Genomic DNA, 10254 nt, shown 5'->3' on the forward strand with positions numbered 1-10254 from the left:
AAGACGTATACAAAGACGTATACAAAGACGTATACAAAGACGTATACAAAGACGTATACAAAGACTGTATACAAAGACGTAATGAATTTCAATAATGAAATTCAATAATGAATAGCAAAACTTTTTCTGACGGTTACATCCTGCGTCAATTGTAAATTTGAAAGTGTATGCAGCCGCTATAAACTTTGAAAAGGACAAGTGGTTTTTAAAACACTTAGTCTGTACCCATATAAAATTTTGTTGTTTTGATATTGAATATAAAAACTATTATTAAAAACTTATTGTCAATCATAATGAAACTCACTAGGCTCCGTCGGTGGTAAATCCAGATGCCATTTAAAGTACTCATTGCCGTTTGATCTACACGCATCTCGCAGTGCTTTATTAGCGGTCAATCTAGATGCAACTCACCGTACTTCGTTACCTGTCGCTATAGAAACCCACGCGTGCACAGCCTATTCAGATGCTCTATTTGTTTATGTTAAATGTTTTATTTCAGATAGCCTTATAAGTCAACTGCTTCATGTGCAAAGTAGTTAGTAATTGCACAAAAATATTGTAATTATTAAAGTTTTATATTAATACAAAAGTTCTATAACATGGTAGTCATATCTGTCACTTTTGAATCATTTCTGTAACTGTTTTTAGTTTTCAAAATTTATTTACATTCGTAGTTTTTATAATTCATAGTTTTGAACTTCAATTTAAATATTATAGACTTGTTTCTCTATCAAATATTTAAAGTTATATGTACTAAAAGTTGATTTTTTCTAATACTTTAATTTGAATTTGCAATCTTTAACAAAAATTTTAAAACTAAATCCAAAATTTCATAAATTTCTCAAAAAATTATAAATGAAATGTCAATCGTTCAGTTAATATATAATCTTGGTGTCTTTGGTATGCCCCATCTTTAATGGTATGCCCCATCTTAACTGATTTGCCCCCTCTTTACTGGCATGCCCCCTCTTTACTGGAATGCCAAATGTAAAAAAATATCAAGGTTTGATTATGGACATTATACATATCTGTTGAAACACTTTTCTATCTACAAAATGACAATACCTTTACTACCAAATAAAACAATGTTTTTATTTTTGCACCCTAGCATCCTTTGCACCCTAGCAGTTGTCCTCATTTCAGAATTTAATCCATATAATATTCTATGTTTTAAGTACAAATAAAAATCTCCGCCGCTTTTTCATTTATAGCACAAAAGCACAAAAATAAATTGATTTACAAAATGATGATTTTCGATACATTTTTTGAAAACTAATCTTATTTAATTTGGAATATCAATTTGCGGAGCGTATTTTTTGGAAAAAACTTGTCTTAAATATTTTTGATCATACCTTTAAATAAAACTGCATACCTTTAAAATTTTTTTTAAAGAATTCGTTTTTGAAATTGACAATATACAAATGTACTTTTAAAACCTTTTGAAATTCTGTTTTTCAATTATTTATATAGATTAACTGATATAAATATTAGATAAACAGAATTTCAAAAGTACATTTGTATTATATAAAATTATAACATTACGAATTATATAAACCGACACAAATTTGTATCGGTTCACATGATTTGTAATGATCTGTTTGCATCTTTTGTGATTCCTAAATATTTACGATCTTCAAGTATATAATAACCTTTTAAAGTATTTTTTATTTTTATTTCATCATCTTGTTTTTCTATATATATTGTAAAACACAAACTTTTCTATTTCCTACGTGAAGTATACTCTTAAACAAACAGTTCAAATTAGAATTAGATTATATTTAACGTAACAACGCTTAACGTTAGAAACCTTAAAGGGAACTGATTTATTTATTTTTTATAGATCATAAAACATTTTTTGGTTAATTTTGAAACATTAACGACAAAGTCGATATAAAAAATGTTATCGCTCGGTGTAGTTAAGGCGATTTACAAATTATTTGATTTCTTTTATTTGGAATTAGCATGGTTTTATCACCGTATTATGTTCAAACAAGAGCTTTAAATGGTATAACTTTTTTTCCTCAGGTTTTTTTAATATTTAAATATTAATATTTAAAGAAACTTTTCTTTTTTTTATACAATTTTCAAATCCTTTTTACTACCCGTAATAGTGAATCTAAAGAACACCATTTTGGAGTCTTTAGATCAATTCCGCTCATCAGCATTAACATGAATTTAGTTAAAATCTTTTGAAAAAGTTCCTCAATTTACTACTGATCCTAGTTCTAATCGGTTCTGACGTATATTAACTATATATAGTTGTCAAAACACAATATCTCTATCAATATTCACAAAAATACTAGAATTCCGAACAAGAAAGTGCTTATAATTGTGAAAAATTGCCAATAAACGATCAGAACAGATCATGAACACACAATAAAGACACAATTACTGAGTTTTAACAAACCCCGAGCAAAATAAACTTCAAAACAAGATTTTTTTGAGGTATTTTGTGAAAATTCTTAAAACTTTAGAGCAGTTTTTCAAAACATTTTTTGAAAATTCTTAAAAATAACTATTTTTTTAAATTAGATAAAAACTAAAAAATCGTACAAATTTTTCGGCTTTTGGTATGTTTTTTAACCAAAATTTTGCTTTTAATCGCATTTATAAAAAGTACCATAAAACCGAAATTTCTGTATCGGTTAAAATTGAAATTTTCGCCAAAACCGATACCAAACCAGAATTTTGATCGATCGCTACCAGCCATTATCTCTCATAAAGGCTGTTTCTTACAAAAAAAATGGTGCAAAATACTTACTCGCTTTTTCAGGGATTGTCTCACAATTGGGCCAGTAATTTGATTGTCATTGAAGTTTCTTTTCATAAAATTAATGTTATGAACATGTTGCAAATGTCTCATAACTTATTTATTCTCACATTTCAAACATTTAGCGTGTTCAACTCCTATTTTTTTTGAAAAATATTTCCGAACAGAATCAGCCATGATAAAATAATGTTTTGGCGATTCTAAGTTATATGTTAAAACAAAGAAGTAACCATAACAACTTTTGTACCAAAAGCTATAGTTTTTGGTACAAAAAAAGTACAAAAATTTATAAAACTTTTAAAACTTACTCAATCACTTGGTATATCTAAGTTAAAACTGTCAATATAAGAAAGAACCCAGCGCCATTTGAAATTACCTGAATAATAAATTTAATTATAAACTTTGAAGATTAGCTAGCATTTTGTGTTTTAAATAATGACTTTATATGCTTTAAATCACGTTTAATAGAAAAGTTAAGATTTAATTTTAACATTTTTCGTTATTAGAGACAACATCTATGTAAGATTATATAAGTAAAATAGTTTTCTAGACATTAACATATTTTTATTTTGAATGAATACTTATTTTATTATAATAAAACATATACGCGAGTAAATCCTTGATTTTAATTTTTTATTTAATTAATTTTTTCAACATTTAAGCAGCCGTGGCGCTATGGTAGCGCACTTTCGTCAGAAACATAAGATCTGGGGTTCGAACCCCATCTGGGCAAGTTTTGCGACATTGGTAAGGAAGGAGGTGTAAACTTCCTATTAAAACTCATCCGCGGTGCTCTTTGATAAGACCGTAAGGACATCTTGAGGCACCAAATTGAAATAATTGAAAAAAACACTAAAAAACACTTTCAACAAGACTGCAGGCAGCCACTATTAGAGTTGGAGGTTACCAGAAGCGAAAAGATGAAGTTTAAAGAAAAAGATAACGGTTGACAGACGAATTAAAAGTGTGCTAGTTATATGAATCAGGAAACCAAGATGATGGATGAGAATTCCAAAGAACTGGTGTTCGAGGAAAAAAGCTACACGAAAGAGAAAATTTGGAGCACTTAGGGACGGTCACAGAAAAAGAATGAGATTTAATTGAATGACGAGTAATACGAGAATGAATTTTAGTAAATGGCATAAGAGACGCTAGCTCTTTAGAGCAGTGCCCATTATAGTATTTGGAGAAAAGAGAAAGAGAAGCAACATTACAACAATGTGATAATGGTTAGAGGTTGGCTGCGAGAGCAGGTCCAACTATGTTTACAATGGGTTTTTGCACCTTGTCTAAAAGAGAAAAGGCCATCATTGGACGATACGCCCCAGATATGGCAACAGTATTCCATACACGGACGGATTTGTAAGTTATAGAAATAAAGAATAGAATCCGGAGTGAGAAAGTGTCGAGCACGATAAAAAGATATGCGATGGATTTGATATATGGCTTCCAAGAAAGATTGGAAGTAAAAGTTAATTCTAGAAGGTGAAGGGTAGATGACTCATCGAGTAATCTGAACTAAAGTTCACCAGTGACTGTGAGCCCCATGCTGCTGCAGAAGTGAGATCCTGTTCAAGCTCAAACGCCCCCTCAAAGCAATCAAAGAGTGTTGGCTTCTTATTAAGACAAGAATAAATTGTAGTATCATCAGCAAACAATGCCAACTTAGATGTCAGAATAACTGAATGATTGTTAATGTAGATTAAAAAGAGTATAGGGCCAAGGATTAAACATTGAGAAACCCCTGAAGTTGCAGGATATGAAGAAGAGCTCTGTCCATCAAGCATAATTTTTATACTGCGATTGGAAAGGAAGAATTAAATATTCTTAAAGAGGTTACTAGACAAGCCATATAAAGAAAGTTTATGGAGAAGACCAGCATGCCAAACTTTATGAAATGCTTTAGAAATGTCAAGAGCGGTAGCCTTAACCTCCCCACCTCTATCTAATACACGATAAAAACTATTGGTTATGCAGTATTATATATTTATATGTAATATTATTATTCAATATTGATTCTGCAAGCGTTAAGGCCCACAACTTTTGTCTTTCTCAATCTCTAACTGAAATAGTCAACTTTCTAACTTGCTTTCCAGATAACCCGAATCATTTGCCTTCCCTACTCGACTAATGTCTTGTTTCTGATCCTAATCAGAGTTCAGTTTCTCCACATTCACCCTTAGGTGCTTCTGATCACGGTTTGATCTCTTTAAAACTATTATCTTATTCTTCTTCATTATCAGAATCCCTCATTATTGTACCTCTAATAACTACCTTAAAGCTGACTGGGACTCTTTCCGTGATTTTCTTTTTTTGGCTCTCGTGACTTCTGAGGAATCTTTAACAGTATCAATAAAAAAAGCAAATCTGTTATTCCATCCCTCTTGTATGATTCAGACTTTGCCACCTCACCTAAAGACAAAGCTGAATTTTTTGCTAAGAACTTTTTATCAATACCATTTCTTGATATAGTTCCACTAGCTGTGTTTTACTTGATATAGCAGTCAAACAGGTTGATCCATTGCTTGACAGTTGTATCACTTACTTTTGTATCTAAAGTGATTTCCAGCATAGACTCTTCTTCAGCTTGTAGTCCGGACAACATACCTGTTATAGTCTCGCAGAAGTGTTTTCCTTAGCTGTCGTCTATACCTTCAAAACTATGTAACAAGTACTTTTCAGAGTCTTGTTATCCAGCCTGCTGGAATGTAGCATATGTTATCCCTATTTTCGAAACTTCTGGAGAACGATCTGACATGTGCAACTACCGTCCGATTAGTCTTCTTCTAATCATGAGCAAGGTTTTTGAATCCTTAACTAACTTTTACAATCTTTCTTCTTGAATCTAATATCTTACTTTCTGATCATCAATATTGATTTCAATCTTCTCGTTCTACAGCTTGATTTGCTGACAGTAATAACCGATAGGTTTTATCATGCATTAGATAAAGGTGGAGAGGTTAAGGCTATTGCTTTTTACATTTCTAAAGCTTTTCATAAAGTTTGGCATGCTGGTCTTCTCCATAAACTTTCTTCTTACGGTGTGTTTAATAACATCTTTTAGATTATTGAATCCTTTCTTTCCAATCGTAATATAAAAGTTGTCCTCAATGGATAGAACTCTTCTTCATATCCTGTAATTTCAGGGGTTCCTCAAAGTTCAATCATTTGCTCTATACTTTTTTTAATTTATATTAACAATCTTCCATATATTCTCACATCTAAGGTGGCATTGTTAGCTGAAAATACTAACATTTATTCTGTTCATGATAAAAAGCCAACACTCTCTGATTGCTTGGAGAGGGCATTTAAGCTTGAAAAGAATTTCACTTCTGCTACATCATGGGGCTCACAATGGCTGGTGAATATTAATTCAGATAAAACCCAACTCTTTTTAGCAATTTGATATCGCAATAATTTAGATCTTCCTATGTTTATGAACGGTAATGTACTTGATGAGTCATCAATTCTTCACCTTCTTGGATTATTTCTTACTTCCGATCTTTCTTGGAAACAGTATATCAAATCCATCAAAAAATTAGCATCTGCTAAGGTTGTATCTCCTTATCGTGCTCAACACTTTCTTATCTTCCAATGATGCCTATTCTCGTTTAGACAAGGTGCAAAAATGCATTGTAAACGTAGTCGGATCTGCTCTTGCAGCCAACCTCTTTTTTTTTTTTTTTTTTTTTTTATTTCGTCATTTTCATAATAAGTTATTTACAAAATATTTTGAGTTAAGATATGACCGGAGCAGGCAGAAGACAAAAGTCTTATCATCTAGCCCCGTTGTGTCGTTTACACTATCATAAATCTATCATAAATTTTTACAATATCAATAAAATAATATAAATACTTTTAAATAAACATTTTAAATTTTTTTATAAATAAAAAAAATAAATATTTATACATTAATAAAAATATATATTTATAAAAAAAAAAAAAAAAAAAAAAAAGAAATAAATACAAATTTAAATAAACAAGCAAAAAAAATATATGTTTTACTTTTAAGCAAACGAAAGAAAAGTTAAGAATTGAAAAAGAAGATATTAAAAATAAAATAGAATTTGAGATATGTCATAATCAAGTAACTGTTTTTTTAAAATAACTTTGAAAGTTTGAAGTGAAATTAAAGTTTTACTTTCAATTGGAAGGAATGAGTTCCACAAATGTGGCCCTCGGTATGCTATTGAGAAATTAGACTGTTTTAATAAGGTTTTTGGTACCTGATAGTTATGCAATGAATGCTTTGTTTGATATTTATGATTTATAATAACAAAAAGGTCGTCAAAAATATTTGGCAGCATACGATATTTAAATCTAAACATGAGTAAAAGAATACTGTAGATATTTAATTGATAAACATTAAGCACTCCAAGCTTTTTAAGCAGTGGATTGGCACTGGTGTATTTATTAGCATTTAATATAAGGCGGCTAGCTTGTTTTTGTTTATTTAAGATACGCTTTAATTTTGATGGATAATTGCTGGCCCACGCAATATTACAATAACTGATATAGCTATGGATAAACGAAAAGAAGATAAGTTTTAAGCAGTTTTTATCCAACATATGTCTTGTCTTGTACATAATTCCAATACTCTTTGAAATTTTATTTTCTATTAAATTAATGTGGTCTTTCCAACTTATTTGTTCGTCAAGTAAAACGCCTAAAAATTTAATGCAGAATGTCCGTTGTAAATTAGTTTTTTCTATTGAAATATTTGGGAGTTTTAGGGGCAAATTTTCAGATTTGGAGGGTTTAGAAAAAAGAATATATTTGCTTTTAGTTTTATTTAGAGAGAGTTTGTTGGCTTTCAACCATTCATTGAGGTTGTCAAGCTCACGATTAATAGTGATAAAGATTGACTCTATGTTTGAGTCGGTATAAAAAACCTGAGTGTCGTCAGCAAAAAGATTGAAATTTAATACACTAGAAAATAAGTAAATATCGTTTATATAGATAATAAATAATAAAGGCCCTAGAATAGATCCCTGTGGAACTCCGCAAGAAATGTTTTCTAGTTTAGTACAGGTTTTGTCATAAGATACACATTGTTTGCGATTATTAAGATAGGAAAAAAACCATTTATAATTATTATTTTTGACACCATAATTTCTAAGTTTGTAAAGAAGAATAGTATGGTCCACAGTATCGAAGGCCTTTGAGAGGTCAATAAAAACCCCAAGAGTATATTGGTTGTTATCAAATCCGTTTAAAATTTCTTTAACAAATTTAATTACTGAATGTTCTGTCGAGTGCCCTTTTCTAAATCCGTACTGATTATTATTAAGCAATTTATGTTTTATAAAATAATTGTATAGCCTATTATGCATTATTCTCGCTAAAATTTTAGAAAAACATGGAAGTATTGAGATAGGTCTATAATTAGATAATTTAGAAATATCACCGTCTTTAAAAATTGGAACTACTCTTGCTAGTTTTAAGAGGTCAGGAAAAATACCATTATTAAATGAAAGATTAAAAATAATTAGCAAGGGTTTTTCAATAATATCAAAAACTTCTTTAACAACCCTTGGGCTTATGTCATCAAGACCTGAGCTTTTGTTTGGTTTTAACATATTAAAAGCAAACCGAAGTTCATCAGGAGATACTTCAAGCTCATCCATCACACAGTCCTCTTCTTTAATATATGATTTACAATTTTTATTTCCGGGAGTTATTTTATTTGCTAGGTTTTGACCGACGTTTATAAAATAATTATTAAAACTCTCTGCAAATAACTTTTCGCTCATTAATTACTGTTCTTTCATCTTCAGTGTATATATATTTTGGTAAAGTATTACCATGATCTTGTTTATTTTTTCCTATCACTTCCTTTATTATATCCCAAGTTTTTTTGTTATTACCAATATTATTTTGTAGTGATTTTGAGAAATAATTTTTTTTAGCTTTCTTTTTCAGGTTTTCAAACAGGTTTTTGTAAATTTTATATTTTTTTTCGTTTTGATAAGTTTTATTTTTTAAGAATTTTTCATATAGTCTTTGTTTTTTCTTTGAAGATTTAATAAGCCCTTTTGTAATCCAGGGACTTTGCAGGTTTTTAAGCTTAATTTTTATTCCCTTCATCGGAAACGCTTTGTTGTAAGCATTAATGAACTCATTGTAAAAAAAATCATAAGCTATATTAACATCTTTGCAATTATTGAGTTGTTTCCAGTTTACTTTGAGTAAATAATTTCTAAACACCTCAATATTAGTTTCATTAACCTGCCTTTTTACTTCCCTTTGTACTTTGCATTTTTTTCCTTTTTTAAAAAAATCCGAAATGAAAAAGATTGGAAAGTGGTCGCTTATATCGCTTTTTATGATTCCGCTTTGAATGTTGCATGTTGTAAAGTTGTTAGTAAAAATATTATCAATGAGAGATTCGGTTTGAAGAGTTACGCGAGTAGGTTTGTTAATTAAGGGAATAATGTTGTACTGAAAAAGAGTGTTTGAGAAACGTTTTACATCGCTATCAGTTTTAACATTAAGAAGATTTAGGTTATAGTCTCCCGTGATGTAAATTTGTTTGTGCTTTATTTTTTTTAAGTAGCATTTTAAGTGTTTTAAAAAAGATTTCTTATTTCCGCAAGGCGGTCTATACAAAGCAGTTATTAAAATGTTTTTTTGATTATTGTGGTTTAATAATTCGATAGTTAGAAATTCAAAGTCCGCGTTTTGAATACTTAAAAATTCTATTTTCTGAAAATGGATTGAGTCATGAACAAAAATGCATACACCACCACCAATGCCACCACCTCGAGTTTGGTGGATTGCCTTATAACCTGGAATTTGAAAATTATTTTTTTCATTTCTGCACCATGTTTCTATTAAGCATATTACCGTAAACTCAGAGTTTATATTTTTAAGCATTGATTTAAAACTTTCAAAGTTTTTGTTCATACTACGAATGTTTAAAGTTAGAGTTGAAAATAACATTTGTGACGCATTCATGAGGTTAGATACTTCCTCAATATCAAAATAGTTAGAGTTGATTATGACGTCCTCAAAAAAGTTTACATCTGGATCATTATCATTATTCAAAAGAAGTGTGTTTTGTTTATTAAAAATTTCTAAAAGATTTGTTACGTTTGATTTGTTAACCATTTTAATTATTATAATATTTAAAATTAAGATTAAAAATGATTAGATTTCTAGCTATATCGTTTTGAATTATTATAAACATTTTTTAAAATAATAAGTTTGTCATACCTGACGATTACATTTTCTCCATTTAATTTTCTCACTTTCGCTTCAGAAAATAACTTCCTTCGTATTCTTGCCGTCTCTTGAGAGAAATCTTCATTCGCGTAAATATTCCGACCTTTGAGCTTTCTTGTTTCTTTTAGAATGTTTGATTTATCTTTAAACCTTAACAACTTCAATATAATGGTTCGGGATCGGGCTTCTTTTCTAAATCCAACTCGATGCGCTCTTTCAATTTCGACTCCTTTTACTCCTAAATTTACACCTCCAACCAT

General features: G+C 29.8%; 1 protein-coding gene across 1 annotated transcript; it reads right to left on the minus strand.

The window, feature by feature from the left end:
- Window positions 1–9927: 9927 nt before the first annotated feature.
- LOC136076251 (uncharacterized) lies at window positions 9928–10254 on the minus strand. Its single transcript, XM_065789725.1, has one exon. The coding sequence runs from the start codon at window positions 10252–10254 to the stop codon at window positions 9928–9930; it is 327 nt and encodes a 108-aa protein (XP_065645797.1).

Source organism: Hydra vulgaris, chromosome 02 (assembly GCF_038396675.1).
Source record: "Hydra vulgaris chromosome 02, alternate assembly HydraT2T_AEP".
NCBI classification, from domain to species: domain Eukaryota; kingdom Metazoa; phylum Cnidaria; class Hydrozoa; order Anthoathecata; family Hydridae; genus Hydra; species Hydra vulgaris.

Coding starts and splice junctions, on each gene's coding strand:
- LOC136076251 (XM_065789725.1), bottom strand. CDS start 10,254: ATGGTTGGAGGTGTAAATTTAGGAGTAAAAGGAGTCGAAATTGAAAGA.